Source organism: Stegodyphus dumicola, chromosome 7 (genome assembly GCF_044657685.1).
Source record: "Stegodyphus dumicola isolate Sdum_Otavi_A_Nest chromosome 7, ASM4465768v1".
Taxonomy (NCBI): domain Eukaryota; kingdom Metazoa; phylum Arthropoda; class Arachnida; order Araneae; family Eresidae; genus Stegodyphus; species Stegodyphus dumicola.
Genome location: NC_140774.1, coordinates 116,394,849 through 116,415,083, shown reverse-complemented (window position 1 = coordinate 116,415,083; position 20,235 = coordinate 116,394,849). Strand labels below are relative to the sequence as shown.

General features: G+C 32.6%; 1 protein-coding gene across 3 annotated transcripts in view; it reads left to right on the top strand.

The window, feature by feature from the left end:
- The window catches only part of LOC118204188 (cGMP-dependent 3',5'-cyclic phosphodiesterase-like), a 157,602-nt gene that overhangs the window by 115,234 nt on the left and 22,133 nt on the right, over positions 1-20,235 (top strand). For all 3 annotated transcript variants that reach the window (XM_085820735.1, XM_085820734.1, XM_085820736.1), the window contains one exon: positions 10,861-10,931. In XM_085820735.1, coding sequence (XP_085676861.1) covers positions 10,861-10,931 — 71 coding nt within the window. The remainder of the gene's footprint in view (positions 1-10,860; positions 10,932-20,235) is intronic.

Here is a 20,235-nt window from a genome sequence, read left to right as displayed (position 1 = left end):
ATTCACTTTAAATGAAACTATATTACCTGGTTGTGGAGAAATATAAGCTGATCTTAGATTAAGTAAATATTCCTTTCTCCACCTGTTCCAGAAGTGATTCAAAAGTGTTTGCTGATATTTATATTTCTTTACCAAAAAATTCCTATTAACATTAAAATTTTCATTTTTATGTTTTATTACAGGTAAAGACACCAATCTTTTACCAATAAGAAAATGAGATGGGATGAGTGGAGAGGGTTCTGAGGGTTCGTTGTACAGATACGTGATAGGCCTGGAATTAACCAGAGCTTCAATTTCCGAAAAAAACAGTTTCCAATTCCTTCAAAGAAAGAGAGGATCGTCCAACAATTTTCTTTAAGCAGGTTTTAACCGTCCGTATCTGTCTCTCCCAGAAACCTCCCCACCATGGACTTCTTTCAACTATAAAATTCCAAACTATACCTTTAGAAGCAAACAAATTTTTAACTTGATCATTATCTATCTGATTCCACCATTTTTTCAATTTACTATTTGCTTTTTTAAAAGCTTTGGCGTTATCAGAATATATAGTGGAACATAATCCTCGACGAGAAACAAATCGTCGGAATCCTAACAAAAAAGAATCAGCACTTATGTTAAGAACTACTTCTAAGTGGATAGCTCTTGTCACTGCACAGCTGAATATAAGTAAATAACACTTTGAATTAAAATCACGAACAAAAAATGGTCCGGCAAAATCCACACCACATACATCAAATGGTGGATGCTCTTGAATTCTATCATGCGGTAAAGGGGCAACCACCTGCATTCCAGATTTCACTTTGAATCGTCTACAAATCAAACAGTTATTTAACACTTTTTTCACAAATTGACGACCTTTAACAATCCAGAATTGTTCTTGTAAATGTGTTAAAGTTGCATCAACACCTAAATGGCACATTTTAGTATGAGAATCACAGATAAGTAGTTCAACAAATTTATCATTAGATGGAAGAAGCCAAGGATGATTAGCTCGCATATCGTTACTTGAAAACTGTAGACGTCCCTTTAAACAAAGTAAGTTATTATCATCAAGTTCAGGATTCAAATTAAATATGCGTGAACTCTTATCGATAGTTCCTTTAGAAAGAAGTTGGGTAACTTCTGTACTATAATGTTTGAATTGAGTAGCTTTGATCCAAAAACGCAAAGCTTGCTCGAGTTCTGGAGCACATATAGCTCCATTTAATTTTGTAGAATTAGGTTTAGAATTGTGCACAAACCTTTTAATCCAAGTAGTAACACGCAGTAATCTACTTAATTCGCTGAAGTCATTAACGTCCAGTAACGATGACATAGGCAAGTTTCCATTAGCTGAACTGGTTACCATGGAATTAACCAGTGCGGTCCGTCGCTCTTTCACTATAACGCGTTCATCACAGATGTCATTAAAATGTTGTAGCGATTCTTGAAGAGGCCACGAGTAAAGTGGTTTAGACAACCAAACAGGGCCTGACCACCACAGAGAACTTGTAAGAAATCTCCTGGCTGATTCTCCTCTAGTAGTAAGGTCTGCGGGATTGTCAGAGCCACTGCAATGGTTCCAACACTCTGGTAGAGTCAGCGACTGCACTTGAGCTACTCTATTGGCAACAAATGGTTTCCATTGTTTAGAAGATCCTTTCAACCAATGAAGGACGATTTGAGAGTCGCTCCAAAAGAAAATTTGTTTCGCGAAATTAGGAAATAGACCTTGTAAATAATTTCCTAAACGTGCAGTGAGGAGAGCTGCCATTAACTCTAATCTTGCAAGAGTCAAAGTTTTTAAAGGAGCAACTTTACTTTTTGACATTATAAAGCTCACTTTGATTTGGCCATTGTAATTCACGTACCTTAGGAACGCAACAGCCCCATATGCCTTGGGACTGGCGTCACAAAACACATGAAGAGAAACTTCACTTATTTCTACACTTTCAAAAAACCTTCTTTCAATAGATACTGATTCAAGTTCACAAAGTTCAGAACACCAGGTTCTCCATTTATTTTGTAGGTCACTTGGCAAATCTTCATCCCACTGTAGACCACGTTCCCACATCTCTTGCAGAAGAATTTTCACAGTGATTACAAAGGGACTGATCAGTCCACATAGATCAAATATCTTTGAAATAACTCTCAAAACGTGACGCTTGGTGATTCTAGCATCAATGGAATCCCTAACATCTCTTAAATCTAATTTAATTTTATCCTCAATCGGATTCCACTTCAATCCCAAGAAACCTGTTCCTTGCCTGAAGTCAGTATTTTCCTCATATCCGTTTTCATTCCAAAGTTTATACAATTCCGGACAATTAGTTTTTAATTTCCTCAAATGAAATCCCGCTGCTTTTAATATCTCTATTGCCGTAGATGTTAAATGATAAGCATCTTGAACGGTATTGGCTCCATAGCAGAGATCATCAACATAAAGACAAGAATTTAACATATCATAACATTTTGGATGATGTTCCTTAAATTTCTTTATGTGAAATTTCAAAACGCAAGCCAAGGAAAATGGCGAAGTAGTTAAACCGAATGGGAGACGATTTAAATGGAGAGTTTCGGTTGAATGACCTACCTCTTCGGAAAACCACAAAAATTTAAGGTATTTTCTATCTTCCTCCGCAATCTCTATCATAAGAAAAGCTTTCTCTAAATCTCCGCAAAATGCAACTTGATATTCTCGAAATTTAAGAATTATGTCCAATAAATTTGCATAAAGATTTACTCCTGATTCTAGAGACTCATTAAGAGATTTATTATTTTCATTAGCCTTACTGCTACAGTCATAAACAATTCTAACTCGAGTTGTTTCCTTGTCATCCCTAATTACCGCTCTGTGAGGCATATAATATCCTAAATTTTTATCTTCATTAACACATTTTCCCACAATCTGACATTCTAACTGATCCGATATAATTTGTTTATACTGATCATAAATTTCTTGATTTTTATTTAGTTTGTGCTTTAACGAATCAAAACGCTTTTTCGCAACCTCATAATTAGAATTCAACCCAACTGCAGGTCCCAAGTTTTCCTTCCACATCAATCTACAAACGTACCTTTCCCCATTAAATTCCAGAGAATTTTCAAATCTTTCAATCAATTGCTTGTCCCATTCAGAAAGGTTTTGTTTGTCTGACTGAAATTCTTCTATTTCCCAAAATTTTTTTAAATCGCACAAAATGGAAGAAGAGTCCATGACTAAACATACATTTTCATAATTATTAGTCAATTTATTACTTCCTTCCACTCCCGCTAGTAACCAACCGAAACAAGAATTTATCGCAGTAATGTTTTCATTTAACTTTACTCTCTCGTCATAAACAATATCCCAAAATGAATCACATCCGATAAGTATTTCCGTCTGACAGTCGCCAGAAAATGAATCAGCCAAAGGTAAACCTCTTTCCTTCAACGCATTGCGAATAGATACATCAGGAATTTTCAAGGACAAATTAGATATATAATCCGTTATGACAGCTTCTAACTCGTACGATTTCGAACTTTGATCCCTATTGCGCAACGTCAATGAAACGATACCGTATTCCTTCTCACGTGCTATTTTGTCTCCGAAAGCGAAAATAGCTATTCTTTCATAGCGTATTGGCTTTAATTTTAATTCTTTAACTAATCGAGATGAAATAAAACTTTGATGACTACCATTGTCTAAAATAACATTAGTTAAGACTGAATTTTTATCCGAACAGGCTAAAACTGTACATGTTTGTAAAAAGGGCTTATTTTTGGTACATATATTACTATGAGACACAGAAATATTCTCGGCGCTTTTATTAGATTTAGATTGTGAGTCATTCAAAACAGTTTCGCTTTCCACTCGCTTCTCACAACCTCTCGTCTTAACATTAACGGGTTTATTTTTTCTACACACTTGACTCATGATGAAAATTGCTTAAACAATTTTTACACCATATTTTTTCCCTGCATACGCGAGACCTGTGATATTTCTGGAAACAACACCAGCATCTAGCTTCAGCCCTAAGCTTATTTATTTTTTGTTCTACATCCAATTTTTTACAACTTACGGAATCGTGATGACCGTCACAGAATAAACAAGCATTTTTTATTTGTGTATTTAACGCTGAAGCGGTTGATATATTTTTAGGCTTTGAATAATTTTTCTGATAAGTTTGACCACTTTGATAATTTTGGGAAAAGGATCGTTTCGTTTCGTAACTTTTTAGGGGGCTCATCACAGTTTCGGCAATTTCCCTAGATTCGACTTCATTCCTCAAAAACGTAATAATTTCCGAAACCTCACAATTCACTTCCCTGTTTCGTTTTCGGTGAAAATCTAACACCAAATCTTGTGGTAGCAACTTCAATAATATCGGATTCAATAAATGCCCATATGAACCCTCCGTTACATTTAATGAACGCAAATTTCTTATATTAACTTCTATTTCATCGTATAATTTACGCAAACCCTTAACATTAGACGAACTTCTCACGGGTTCTAAGCTTAATAATTTAGTCATGTAAGAATTTATAATAGAATCAGTTCTACCATATCTTTGTTTCAAAAGCTCAAGACATGAGTCATAGTTTTTCTCATTCAATTCAAAACCCGCAACTACTTTATATGCAGGACCAGAAAGAAGAGATTTTAAATATTGGAATTTTTCAATTTTCGTAAGTGAATTGTTTGAACCGATTGCGCTATCAAAACAGTTTAAGAATTCCATAAATTTGCCAGAATCACCAGAGAATCGCGAAATTTGTAACTTTGGTAATTTTAAAGCCGTAACGGTGTTTTCCGAAACACTAGATGTGTTAAGAACTGAAGAAGTCCGCTGAACATTTTCTGCTGCTAATTCTTTAATTTTGCTTTTTAGTTTAATCTTAGCTAACAATATTTTGTCATCGTATTCTTCCGAAGCTTTTAATTCACCTTTAAATTTTTCCGGATCGTCTATGAGTACTTCCACCTCTAAATCATGGCTTTTCAAGATCTGCTCTTTCGTTTCTAATAGTTCCAGTAGTTCTGATAATGAACTTACGTCTTCGACGGCTTCATCAAGCTTCTGCACTCTTTTAACTAGTTTAGTAACACTAGCGCGAACATTACTTCTTTTTTCAGTTATTTTCGAAAGCTTATCCGTATTAACTCCGAATATGTGAGTTCAAAAGGTCTTACCTCCACAGTCCAGTATGCAATGTTACGTATCCAAAAGCGTGCGTAAAGTATCCAAACTTCTCAGATATATAATCCAGTAATGATGACTAATTGCTTCCGGTATTCCACATTCGCGGACAAGATGCACCAATTTTGCATCTAATGGTTCTGTGAGACTAAAGGTGCATCCAAGAGATAATAAGAGGTTTTGTTAACAATAACAACATTTATTTACAAGAAAATATACGAAAATTTCAATCAATTAGAGATATATTATTAGGCATCTCTGCCTTCCATGTCTTACACCTTTAGTATCCTGCCTGCCACTGACCATTAGGACGAACGCAGCGTCCTCTAGTCAGAATGATGCTGGAAATACGTAATAGCATTAATGGAATGTCTGACCAAAAACTTTGTAAAAAAGGAGAGAACGGAGCAGATCTTGTACGAAAATATGAGCGAGATCCAAACGCATTTGAGTTCTGCCAAGAACTTGTCGTTTTTAAACAACAAGCCTCAATGTTATTTGTCGACATAAAAAAGGCTAGAGTTTTTTATGTCTTGCGACAGATATAGACATATAATTTTCAGGATGTCTTTTACAATATTTGTATTGCCCTGCAGATTTACTCTATGCTTTTAACTACATCCGCAAGTGAGTGAATTAAAACTTAGTAAAAACTATCTGAGATCATCGATGAACCAGGAGCGTTTATCAAGCCACTCAGTTTTGGCAATCGAAAATCAAACAGCTTATCAAGTTAATTATGACGGTGCCATAGATTTATTTGCAAAACAAAAGGCTTGCAGAGTAAAATTTTAATTCTGTAATATTTTAAGAGTGTTAGGTAAGAACTTAAAATTATTCATGAAATAAAAATTGCGAAAAGAAGTACAAATACTAACCCTTTTCCTTTCAGCAGTAGCCCATATTGTTGTTTTGTATAGCTAATGAAAGTTAGTTACATAATTAATCAGCTCATCGATTGTCCCAACTTATGTTTGTAACTAAAGATTATTTTTATTACGAGTGCATATTTGATTGAATCTTAGGACTTACTTATGTTATTGAAAAAGAGGAATTTGATTATTCATTGCATTAGTGATTTGTAACTTGTATATATTCGTTTTAGCTATTATTAGTACAGTCAAAAGTCTTTAATCCGGACTCGTCGGGACTTCGACGATTCCGAATTATCGATTTTTCCGGATTATAGATCATAAGTTTAAATCTGGTAAGATGGCATGCAGAAATTATAAAATTAAAAATATGAAAGCGTAATTTATAAAATAATGAGCAATTATGATCTAAAGGGTATAAAAATTTACAAAAAAATAAGCTTAATATTTATTTGTTTACTTTATTAAACATTTCTTTAAACGCGCGTATGCGTAAAGCATACCCTACGCATAGCCGGAATTACAAAATTGCAACCAGAAAACTATTTGATTTGTATTCGTGATATTTATAATGACGAGAAATTTGATTTAAATCATATCAAAGACGGAGTACATCGAGATTAAATACTACATTTAATAAGGAATTATAAGCCTAATAAAATAAAAACATCTGCCCTAAAGATAACGATAGTGCGAGACAGATCAACTTCCAGTTCATAGTGCGCCGCGACGTCTCCCCCCCCCCCGCGCAGAGCAGCGTGAAATTGATAAACAGATGTCGGAACGGTTAGATAAACAAAGGATATGCTTTTATCCATTTTTTATAGCAATTCGTTTTTTGTTTGATGGACATCGAAGCATACTTTCGTTTTCTAGATCCTTTGGGAGCTCCAGCATCGGAAATTCTATTTGACATCATCGAAAGTTCAAGTTTACTTTTATAAAATTGCTCTTACAGTCTGCAAAAAATAATAAGCCGGATCCAATTCGAAGATTAAGGAACAACGCAATCATCAACATTAACTGAAATAGATAATTATATAATTTTAGCTTATACCGTCCGTTTTACATTAAACGCGCACGCGAAAACGTATTCTGCGCTTGCGCAGACACATATGCGCAGTCGTAAATGTCTTGCGTGCACGAGTAAAACGCCTATGCGCATGCGTCAACGCGGCGCATGCGCAGAAAGATTTTAGCTTTGAGGTCCGGATTATAGATCATTCCGAATTATGGGTGTCCGAATTAACGACTTTTGACTGTAATATGCCATTTTTATTTTTCGTACTATGCTGAACTGCTTTAGCATTTAGTACTGAATTACTTTCTATTGGTATGGATAGTTATTGTTGCAAACATTGCAAAACTGCATATTTCAGAGGAAACATAAATTTGATTATTACAGGGCAAAAATAGTCTTTGTATGAATATGTAAATATTTATTATCTCTATCGGGCTGTGTGAGGACGATAGTAGAGTTCTTGAGTAGCCTTATATAAAAGCGTTACAGTGAAAGGGAATTTAAAGTGCCAGGTTAAAGTTGTTGCTATTTTAGAGAATTTGGTGTGTTCATTATTGAATCCATTTCATTCATGATTTGTAATTTATATATATTTGTTTAAGATATAAATTAGTAACGTGTATGTTCTATTTTTTTGTACTATGCTGAACTGCTTTAGTATTTAGTACTGAATCATTTTCCATTTTTCTGGCTAGTTATTATTACAAATATTGAAAAATTGCATATTTTAGAGAAAATGTAAATTTGATTATTACAGTACAAAAATAGTCTTGAATGTGTGAATATGTAAATATTTGTTATGTTACTGGGCTTTGCGAGGACAATAGTAGAGTTCTTGAGTAGGCTACATGAAGACGTTATTGTGAAATGAATTTTTAACAAGTTGGATTAAAGTTACTGTTAGTATCGAGAAATTGGTATAAAATTATTCAATCCATTGCATTAACTATTTGTAATTTGCTTGTATTTGTTTAAATCATATTTTTCATTATTTAGTAGTGTGCGATTCCCATTTTTGTACTGTGCTGAACTATTTTAGTATTTAGTACTGAATCATTTTCTATTACAGTCAAAAGTCGTTAATTCGGACACTCGTAATTCGGAATGATCTATAATCCGGACCTCAAAACTAAAAACTTTCTGCGCATGCGCCGCGTTGACATATGCGCATAGGTGTTTACGCGTGCGCGTAAGACCTTTTACGACTGCGCATATGAGTGTGCGCAAGTGCAGAATACGTTTTCGCGTGCGCGTTTTATGTATAATGGACGTATAAGCTAAATAATTATCTATTTCAGTTAATGTTGATGATTGCGTTGTTCCTTAATTTTCGAATTGGATCAGGCTTATTATTTTTTGCAGACTGTAAGAGCAATTTTATAAAAGTAAGTTTAAACTTTCGATTATATCAAATAGAATTTCCGATATATATTTGTTAATATGTAAAGGATCTAAAGCGAAAGTATGTTTTGAAATCCGAAATCTGTTTATCAATTTCACGCTGCTCGGCGGGGGGGAAAGCCGCCGCGTGCGCGTAATGAATTGGAAGTTGATCTGTCAGCACTATCCTTATCTTCAGGGCAGATGTTTTTATTTTATTTGGCTTATAATTCCTTACCAAATTAGTATTTCATCTCGATGTGCTCCGTCTTTGATATGATTTAAAACAAGTTCCTCGTCATTATAATTCGCTTCCCATAGCGAAGAAAGTGACAGAGGTTAGTGAAAACAAAAAAATTTCGATTGACAAATTAGTCCGTGTTCTCGACACAGCAATTATAGGACTTGAACAACGGAACTTTGTAACTGAACAAGAAATTATGTCTGTTTAATAGAATTAAAGAGAAAGTATTATCACATGAAACGAAGCAAAACTTAAACAACTTACATTGAAAGAAATGTTTAATAAAGTAAACAAATAAATGTTAAGCTTTTTCTTTTTGCAAATTTTGATACCCTTTAGATCATAATTGTTCTTTATTTCATAAATTACGGTTTCATACTTTTAATTTTAGAATTTCTGCATGCCATCTTACGAGATTTAAACTGATGATCTATAATCCGGAAAAATCGATAATCCGGAATCGCCGAAGTCCCGACGAGTCCGGATTAGCGACTTTTGACTGTAGTATGAGTAGATATTGTTGCAAATATTGATAAAATCCCTATTTCACTGAAAATTTAAAATTGATTAGTTCAATGCACCGGACATGCAACTGATTAGGAGGGTTTGCACAGGTTTTTAACTATGTAACTTTTAGTATGTATGTCGGGCCACCAGCGGCTGAGAGGTAAAGTCTGAACACTAGCAGTTCGGTCGGGGTAAGAATGAAGCGAATTAGCGGGCTGCATGGGTGTTTCCATCGTTTCGCTCATGCATAACTTGCATATGAGCCAATTACTTCTAGAAAGTCCTCAGAAATTTCTCCTTTTAGGCAGGTGCTTTGCCATAAGTAAAGAAACTAAACCATTTGTTATGTATATTTCTTTTATAACAAAAATGGCACATAAAAAAATTTCTTATTATAAAATGGATTTTACATTTTATCTCAAACCCTGCATATTTCTATGTTTATTTAAAGAATTAAAATTTGTTAGAGAACCTAAAGGAAGATGGGTGAGGTTTTTGCCCTTTTAAGTTTTTGCCCCAACCAGGAAAAATGCTAAATCTCGTGCTGTGTATTGGTAAATAATATGGATATTGAGTATATGTACATAGCAGAAGACAATAAAATGCACATATAAAGTATTAATGTTAAATTGATGGTTGTCTCAATCTATCTGCCTTCTTTTTTAAGCTTTTATATATTGTTTTAAATATTTGTAAATATTTTAATCCACTTTTTTATTGTATTCTTATTTTTTCTCTATTGTTATAGTATTTTGTATTGTTTTATTTATTGTTTTTACAATGATAATTTTAATGGTTTATTTTGGGTTTAATCTCGTTTGTCCCTACATATCTTGTATTTAAATTTTTATTTCTTACATATAATTGTAGATTTTTTTTTAAATTCTGAGAGCAAAAGCTTTGGTATTATAAAAATAGCTCAATTAGAAGGCAAGATATGGTCAATTTCATTCTTAAGGGCCTTCATGTCAATTTTTGGCTTTAGTGATAATTTAACCCTTCAATATGCCTTCATGAAAATTTGACGATTTCTTACCATCATGGTGACCTTCTGGAAGATTTGCGAAAACACATTTTTGAAGCACTACAACCGATTTTTTCCCCCGAAATTTCCAGAGCCTGTGCTGCAGGATATAAATATGGGCTGAAGAGCTAGAGAGTTCAGTTGTAAATCAGTATGGATCAGCTCTGACATTTAGTGGTTAGCTGAACTAAGAGTTACAGCTTAACCTGAGAGTGACTTGAGGAGCTTTTATATTTATTTCATGTGCTAAGGAAGAATTACTTAACATCCACATTCTTTTTCAGTTACTTCCAACTGTTAATGTGCTGCGTTTATTATTTAATTTCCTTTACTAATGAAGTATTCATTTCTTCCTGCTTATCTGGACTTATTATATAAAGAAGCAGGATCAATTCTATGGCTTCTAACAATATGTATGAATGGAAATAACTAAGTTTATACTTCTACTTAATTCACACTTTTTATGCATATTTATGTTTTGTGGGTCAACCATTTATGCATTATTTTAACCATTTATACATTGTATTTTACAACATTCGAGCAATTCTTACTGAAATGGCATATTAATGTTTTATAATTATTTTCATTTTTGTGTGCTGTTTCTAAAATAATGCTTATATATTTTTAAGATGTAAAATGCTTATTATGTCTAGGCAACTTGTGGTATGTTTGAAGATTTGGGATTTATTCAGTTATGGAAACTACGAAAAAATACATTGGTCAGGTAAATTTGATTTCATAATTATGTAGATTTTTCTTCAAAAACTTTTCCAAAGTACTTTCTATATATGCAAAATCATTGTAGTCTTGTTTTAAATTTGTATTAATGACTGAAACAGTTTTTGGAATACTTTATGGTTTCGTAAAATACTTTAGGGTTTTCATAGTAAAGAAAAAAAAATTTAATGTATATTTTTAAAAATATGCATTTTCTTCATTTAGTACATCAGTTATTACCTTTTTTAAAATTTTATTTAAAAAAGTTAATAACTAATTAAGCTTTTAAATTTTATTTAAAAAAATTAAAGGCTATTCCTACATAACACCATTTTCACAATGCAGTTTTGCTCTTACACAGTTTGTGAAAAATGGCTTTCCTCTAATACTTATTTTTCTTTATAGTTTTCCAACCAAAGAAACTGTCATTACAGAATCTCTGTAGCAGAATTACCAAAATATTAAAATGCAGCACAATGAAGAGAAATCATCAAAATAAAATTTAAAAGAGGAAAAGGAGGGGGTTATGACTTAGGAGCTATATTAGATTTATATATAGCATTGTTCTAACCAGTGGCATGTGGTAGGTTTTCATGCACAGTGTGCAGAGAACAACAACAATAATAATAAAACCATAAAAATGTACATTAAACACTTCTTTAACTTTTTATTATTCATTTGTACACAAAATTCATACATCTATCCGTATTACTAACAAAATCATCAATTACATGATCATAAAACTCTGGTTTTGACTGTAATAAGTGTAACATTTCTTTTCCTATTGTTATTAGAGATAAATTGCTTAATCTATCCTGGCCCATTGTATTGCATGCATAATTTTTTCCTCTTTCCAATGCTGAAAATGATCTCTCCACCGAAGCAGTTGCAAATGGAATTGTACAAATTAAATGTGCCAATTTATTTACTTTGCTTAAGGCATCTGTCAAATCATTCAGCATTATATGCTGAATAAGTTTCGATAAATTCATTTCGTGCTATGACTCACTACAACAAAGAATGCATAATTCATTGACTAGCTTTACAAAATCGAAATGTTTCGCATATGCGTTCTTTAACGAATGAAGGCATTCTTCCAGAAATTTACTTTGATATTTCTTAAAAACGCTGAAATTCAATAGCTCAAAAAATTTGAGCGAATTTAATTTTTTAAAACGGACATCTAACTGACAATAAATAGTGTCCATTATTTCATAATATACATTTTTAAAATGTTGGTCTTGGTCTACACTTGAATTTTGTAAATTTACACAATGTTTTTTTTTAATTTGGGGGACCCACTACAGAAATAGTCTCTTCATAAACTTCATCAAATGCAACAGAAGTTCACATATTTTTAATTGAATTTTTACTTCGTCAACGTTTTGACTAAAATATGCTATACAGTCAAAAGTCGTTAATCCGGACTCGTCGGGACTTCGGCGATTCCAGATTATCGATTTTTCCGGATTATAGATCATCAGTTTAAATCTCGTAAGATGGCATGCAGAAATTCTAAAATTAAAAATATGAAACCGTAATTTATGAAATAAAGAACAGTTATGATCTAAAGGGTATCAAAATTTGCAAAAAGAAAAATCTTAATATTTATTTGTTTACTTTATTAAACATTTCTTTCAATGTCAGTTGTTTAAGTTTTGCTTCGTTTCATGTGATAATACTTTCTCTTTAATTCTATTAAACAGACATAGTAGCAATAAAGTCAGTTACAAAGTTCCGCTGTTCAAGTCCTATAATTGCTGTGTCGAGAACACCGACTAATTTGTCAATCGAAATTTTTTCGTTTTCACTAACCTCTGTCACTTTCTTCGCTATCGGAAGCGAATTATAATGACGAGGAACTTGTTTTAAATCATATCAAAGACGGAGCACATCGAGATGAAATACTAATTTGGTAAGGAATTATAAGCCAAATAAAATAAAAACATCTGTTCTGAAGATAAGGATAGTGCTGACAGATCAACTTCCAATTCATTACGCGCCCTCCCCCCGCCGAGCAGCGTGAAATTGATAAACAGATTTCGGATTTCAAAACATACTTTCGCTTTAGATCCTTTACATATTAACAAATATATATCGGAAATTCTATTTGATATAATCGAAAGTTTTAGCTTACTTTTATAAAATTGCTCTTACAGTCTGCAAAAAATAATAAGCCGGATCCAATTCAAAAATTAAGGAACAACGCAATCATCAACATTAACTGAAATAGATAATTAGATAATTTTAGCTTATACGTCCATTATACATAAAACGCGCACGCGAAAACGTATTCTGCACTTGCGCACACTCATATGCGCAGTCGTAAAAGGTCTTACGCGCACGCGTAAACGCCTATGCGCATGAGTCAACGCGGCGCATGCGCAGAAAGTTTTTAATTTTGAGGTCCGGATTATAGATCATTCCGAATTATGGGTGTCCGAATTAACGACTTTTGACTGTATCTAAGTTAGTTTTTTCTAAAATATCAAATAGAACATCAGTATAACTAAACACTTTGGCAAAAATATTTAGGAGAAAATTACTGTTAAATTCTTCAAAAAACATGTGGTAACTCTTTGCAATATTAATTGTATTGTTATCCCAGCCTTCTGGATTCTCAGTAATATTTTCAAATAAATCAGATAGGCCTTGTCTTTCGCTTTTTATGTTATTTACCAAACAAGATGAATAGTTCCAACGTGTTGTAGCTAATTTTGGAAATTTTCTTTTAATAATTTAATTTAAAACATAATTTCTTTTTAGACACTGAAAAAAATGAGGCTATGCCAGAAATTGTTGCAAAAAATAATTTACAATATTTTATAAACAATACAGATTGCGACAGAACTAAATTAAGTACATGTGCGCAACAATGCACAAACATAGCTTCTGGGAAAGTGTCTTTTACTTTTTTCTGCATCCCATTCAACGCTCCTGCCATGACTGCCACCCCATTGTACGTTTGAGCAATCAGTTTATTCTCACAACTCCAACTCAAAATCGCTTCTTGCACAACATTACACAAAGCTTCCGCTGAACGATCACCACTAACATCTTTAAAAAACAAAAATCTTTCCACTGGTGCACTAGAATTATTAACATATCGTAGCACAACCAATAATTGCGATTTGTGAGATATGTCAGATGTTTCATCCAGCATATAATAGCAACGAATGACGTTTCTTTTACCTCATTTCTAATTTCTAAAATTATGATATTTTTTATCGATGCAATAATATCATTTTGTATTCTATTAGAGGTTCCAGAAAATACAGTTGCAGTTCTTAGATGGTTTGCTAAAAGTTCATCATATTTACTTAATTAAAGTTATTCATTCTATATAATTTCCTCGATTAAGGAAATTTATATTTTCATTGTGTCCACGAAATGCATCTTCTTGTTTTGCTAAGTATCAAACTACATCTATTAATCTCTTGAGAATATTTCTATTTCTTGTTACTTTTTCATTGTGTTGAACAATCCATGAAGCCTTTTGTTTTAACATTAAATCTATCTTATCTTCTTTCTTTAACATTAAATCTATCCTGGTGGTACCAAATGTTTTTTATAGTATTTAGGCATTTATGTGAGATTGTGTTTTTTCATGTTTCTTTGCAGCTTCATTTAAATCAATGTACACTGCTCAAAAAAAAAATGGGACAGTGCTATATCTCCCGTTCTACTGGGGCGATTGACAAAATTCAAACTACGTTTTTCATGTCTCGAAAGCGCGACTTAGGATATATATTAGATTTATATATAGTACTATTCTAACATAGGTATTTTGACACAAAATCGGACTTTTTCTGAAATAACATACCAATTTTTTTACATATTTCGATTCTACGACTCAAATTATGCCAGAATACCAAGTTTTGTAAAAATTGTACGATTAGTTTTTAAAATATTAGCTCTCAAAATTTTAGCTCCTCAATGTTAATTGAATTTGGCAAATATTTATTAATATCTCTTTTTTTATTAAACTTTTTTGATTTTTTCTCTCACATTTCGAAATTTTGGTTCATTCCAAATAAAATTTACCCATTTTTTGCGTTTTATTTTTTAAATTTTTATTTTTAAATAATTTCTATAGATTTTTCGAAAAAAATTTTGAATTATAACCTATAAAATTTTTACCATCATCTTAAAGTAGGTGTATTTTTAAGCATATCTGCAAAAAATTAGACTTTTTTACTCAAAATTTTCTAAGATATACACGAATTTACATAATTTCGCGTTTTGAAATTTGGCACCTTTTTTTTGAGCGATAATAACGCCAAATGTGGTCTATGGATTTTTGTTACACTGAATTGCCACAGCTATTTTTAACCTTAAACTTCAAGTAAAATTTTACGGAGAATTAATTATATGACATTTTTTCCCTCAATGATGCGTAATAAATATTTATTAATACTATATGAAAGGCTATTTTTTTTAATTATAGATGATATTATTCAAATTTTTAACTATTTTTTTTTAAATTTCTCTCGTATCTTTTCTTTTTTTAAAAAATTTAAGAGTAAGTTTTTGTAAGAGTAAATTTTTACCTTTGGCGTTTTATCATCTGCTACTTTACTTCGTTTAAATCGAATTGTCTAAAACTGAGAATTTTCGTTTGATATTTATTTGAATTTTATGACATTAACTGCATAATTTATTTCTAAACAAACTGTTGCTTTTGAAGTGGCTGAAAGAGCGGCTGATATTATTATCCATATTTTTAAAGCACAATATATTTTTATAGAAACATAATATTTAGAATAATCATTTTTTATAAAAGTCAAATTATGATATAAACATACAACCCTCTAGACACTGAATTCATGGAAGTTCAATGGTTATGTAGAAATGATCTGCAGCTACTTAATGGCTGGATAAGTCAGCAGATTCTGTGGACAAGTAAGAATAATTATATAAACGACACCAACATTCTGGATTCAATAAACAACGAGGATACTATGTTTACTAAATGAATTAAGAAGTTTTAAAACATAAAAAATCAACTCATTTTTTTCCTAAAATGTATTTTTGTGCGTAGCGTATTTTCATTATATCCTTAAAATTCTAATTTAGAATGTAATTGTCAAGAACTGAATCCTAATCATCAGTAATATAATAAGTAATTATTACGGTTATTAATAAATCCTTCTTATAAAGTAATTGCAAATATTTCAAAAAACTTTCTGTCTGAAAATTTTTCTATGCAAATATTTTTAATTTATATTAATCAAGATTGCACACCATATTACTTATTTCCACTTCAATTCTTAACGTCAGTTCTAGTAGAATTTACAAATCAATTATATTTAATTAAGGATTGGATTGGATTATTTAATTATGGCAAAGCACACGAGGGATATCTGCCTAAAGGGAGGGATGCCTTCGTGGAGGACTTTCTAAGGGGAACTGGCTCGTATACACGTTACACATGGGGAAAACCACGAAACCGCCCATGCGGCCAGCCCGTTCGCGGGATTCGAAACTCGAAACAAACTACCAGTGTTCAGCGCCTTTACCGCTCGGCTGTTGGTGGGCTATTTAATTAAGGAATGACCATCTAAGTTAAGAAACAGCGTACCGTAACAACATTTCAATTATTGGTTCCGTATCTTTCATGTTACTCCCGATTGGCTAGCTACAGGATTTTTAATGAGTATTCGGATTTTACTAGTAACTTCACTTGGAAATCGCGCTTAAACTAGGTTAGTTGGTTATCTGAACATAGAAAGAACATGGGAGCTATTTGATTAAGATGCTTTCATAGAGAATCTTTGTAAACAGAACCTAAAAAACTACGTAAACCAACCATGCAGCCTGGGTTAGACTGAGCAGCAAACAATTAGTATTTAACAATATTTTCTTTTTCAAATGCTAGGCAACTGATGAGGCTCCAATTAAATCTCCAATTTAATATTTTATTTGTAAATATTTAAAATATTGTTGTATTCTTTGACACAAAAAGCAGATTTTAAGTTTTGTTAACTCGTTAGTAAACTACCAAGCCGTAGTGCAAATGAATATTCAATTTCTTTGGCAATAATTGTATTCACTTAATATTCTTGGAATATGAGCTAAAGAAGGAACGTTCTCGGAAGATTAAAGAAGTGTTTAAATCCAGTGATATTAGGTTTGTCTTACAAGCTCAGGATCAAAACGATTCTGCAATTGCCCGAGTAGTTGACTTGTAAATGGATGTGAATTAAGCAGATGACTTTTAATCTTGCGTTATTCAGCCAGAAAACATATTCCAAATGTTTTGTATTGCATGACAATGCATCTTTTCATTATTCAATAACCAGTCGGAGAACCGCTTGTGTTCGGAAAATAAGTATGTATATTCAATCGTCCTGCATGTTCTTCAAATTTGTATTCTTGTGATTTTTTTTCTTTCTCAAAAACTAAAGTTGCCTCTCAAAGGAAAGTTTTTTGACATTGAAGAGACAAAATTAATATGACATCTACTTTTAGAGGCATGTGAAAAACAGATCTCTACAAACCTTCTCTTCCATTACATGTTGTGCAGTCAGACAAAAAGTTACATAAGCGTAAATTCTATAATCTAGTATTTTTATTACACTCTGATTACTTTATTAACATACAGTGAATATATACTAAATCTTTAACTTTAGCTTAAGTAATTCGGAATTTTTGACGGAATTGTTGTCGGAACTAGGACTTAGAAGATAAGTCAAATTAAATATTTCGATAACCCAGTAAATTCAAGTTCGAAATTTCAATATTTTATTTTCGGAGGGAGGGGAAATGTTTTCAGTTTTGGTCCATTATACTAAGTATATTTGCTTCGATTTTTTATTTTTCCATAAAAGCGAAAATTTTACGCATGGTATACATATAACGCATAGCTTCAAATTAAAACTTAATAATATACAGAGTGGTTATAATTAAAGTTCCACATTGAAACGGTCATAAAAGGAAAACTACTGGATCAAATGTTATCAAACTTGGAAATCGTGTAAAGGAGGTCATGGGAATTTATTTTCCGCGAAAAAAAGGAAGTTCGAAACCTCACCACCAGGGAGAGAAATGGCGCTGTATGCAATATTGTTAAACGAAATATGGGTCGGAATCTAACTTAACCTTTTGTTAAACGGGTTTAATATGTTGTATACCCTTAAGAAACTTTGAAATAGGAAAATTATTATTTAAAGACGTTAAATTCGATAAATGTCGAGTGCGCCATCCCTGTAAGTGAGAATTTCGACCGTGAAAACTACGAATTAACGATTAGAAAATGTGAGATCGCAAATCACTCTCACAAGTGCGTACAATCTGGAAATCGTTTTCTTACAGATCGCTAATTTGTAATTTTTTAAGCCTGAATTCGGCACTAAAACATGAAGATACTGATTCAAAACGCTTTTAATCGATTTGGGCCAAAGAAATCTCTCATGTTATCTATCTAGTTCCATTGCATTCTCCTACTGCATTCGATTGCATAACAGTCATTTCACACCGTTTACTCTTGAATGACAGCTAGTTTTATAACTGAACCATTTTTTTCTGAAGAGCAGTCGACAGCTGGACCACTGCGATTGCAGTTCCTTAGAGCCAATATTAAAATGTTTCGTGATACATGAACTGCAGTAACGTGGCATTTTAGATACTACGATTTTTATGCAGGGCTGGGCACCACCTCAAGAGTGTCGCATAGTTACTTAGGCAACATTTCACAAATGAACGTCTTATAGGCCAACACTTCCCCTCTTCCCACCAGACCTCAACCTCTGTGACTTTTGTCTATGAGGTTATCTCAAAAGCACTGTTTATGGTGATAATCTAAACAATTTGGCAGAAATGAAAAATGTGATACACTGATAACATTCCTCCTGATATGCTATGTGTAACGTGTATACGAGCCAGTTTCCCTTAGAAAGTCCTCCACGAAGGCATCCCTCCCTTAAGGCAGATAGCCCTCGAGTGTTTTGCCGTAATCTAATAAACCAAACCAAAACCAAACCTGATATGCTAAGAGCTGCTGTTGAGAATGCAGTAACATGATTTAACTTGCTTTCGGAAAATGCTGGACGCTACATTGAACATGCTTTGTAACACGTTTCGGAAAATATTAAACACATTTTAAACAGATGTTTTCGTGTCTTATTTCATTTAACAATATCGTATACAGCGCCATTTTTCCCCTGATGGTGAGTTTTTGAACTCTTTTTTTTTTTTTTTTCCGCCAAAAATAAATTCTCATAACCTCCTTTACACGATTCCCAAGTTTGATAACATTTGGTCCGGTAGTTTTCCTTTTATGACCATTTCAAAGTGGAACTTTAATAATAACCACCATGTAAAATAAGCTTTAAAAGTCTGACAGTTTGGTTCAAGTCCCAACTTTAAAAAATATATATATAAATATAAATTTTTATATTAATTCTCTTAGAAAGCATGTTTTAAGAAGCTAATTTTTTCTCACGCGTTATAGATTGTATAAAAAAACATGATCTTTAATATGATTTAGATTGTTTCAGCCGATATAAGAATCGGGTTACTCTGTGGTACAGAATAAACCCTGCTGGACTGTTTTATTTCTTTGTCATTTAGCAAAAATCTTTTAATTAAATTATTTATCCTTTGGACTTCGCTTTAAACTTTATTTATAGCTAAAATGACTAAAAAATGAAAAGCTGTCTTTAGCTGAAATGCAATTTATATAATTGATATTTTAAAAAATTGACAAGAATGCAAAATGTATGGAAGTCTAGCAGTCGAAAAATCTTAATTTTCTTGTGTGAGCACTGAAAATAACTGTAGAAGGAAAGAAGAAAATTAGGAAGAAAAGTAAGCAAAAATTTGCAGAGAAATTTGGCTGCCAGACGTACCAAGATGTTCAAAAAGTTGGACGCTTTCGAATATACTTTCAGGATACTTCAAAGAATTTAGGTGTTCAAAGAGAAAACTCTTGGACAAGTACACCAGCAAATACCATCAATTGAGCTTGTGTTAACAGAAAAGACAAAACGATATCATTGCAGATTAAAGTGAAGAGCGACTGGTTTTAAACTATATGGTTGTGTAAATTACGTTATAGAACATCATATTGTATCATAAATGGTGAATCCCATGATTTCCTCAGTCGAATTATTTGAAGATTTAGGAGTTTATCCAGTGATGTATGTGGATGTCACTTAAAGATGTTTTTTTCCCTTCCTGATGAACTAGCGGCCGAGCGGTAAAGTCGCTGAACACTGGTAGTTCGGTCCGAGGTTCGAATCCCGCGAACGGGCTGGCTGCATGGGCGTTTTCGTGGTTTTCCCCAAGTGTAATGTGTATGCGAGCCAGTT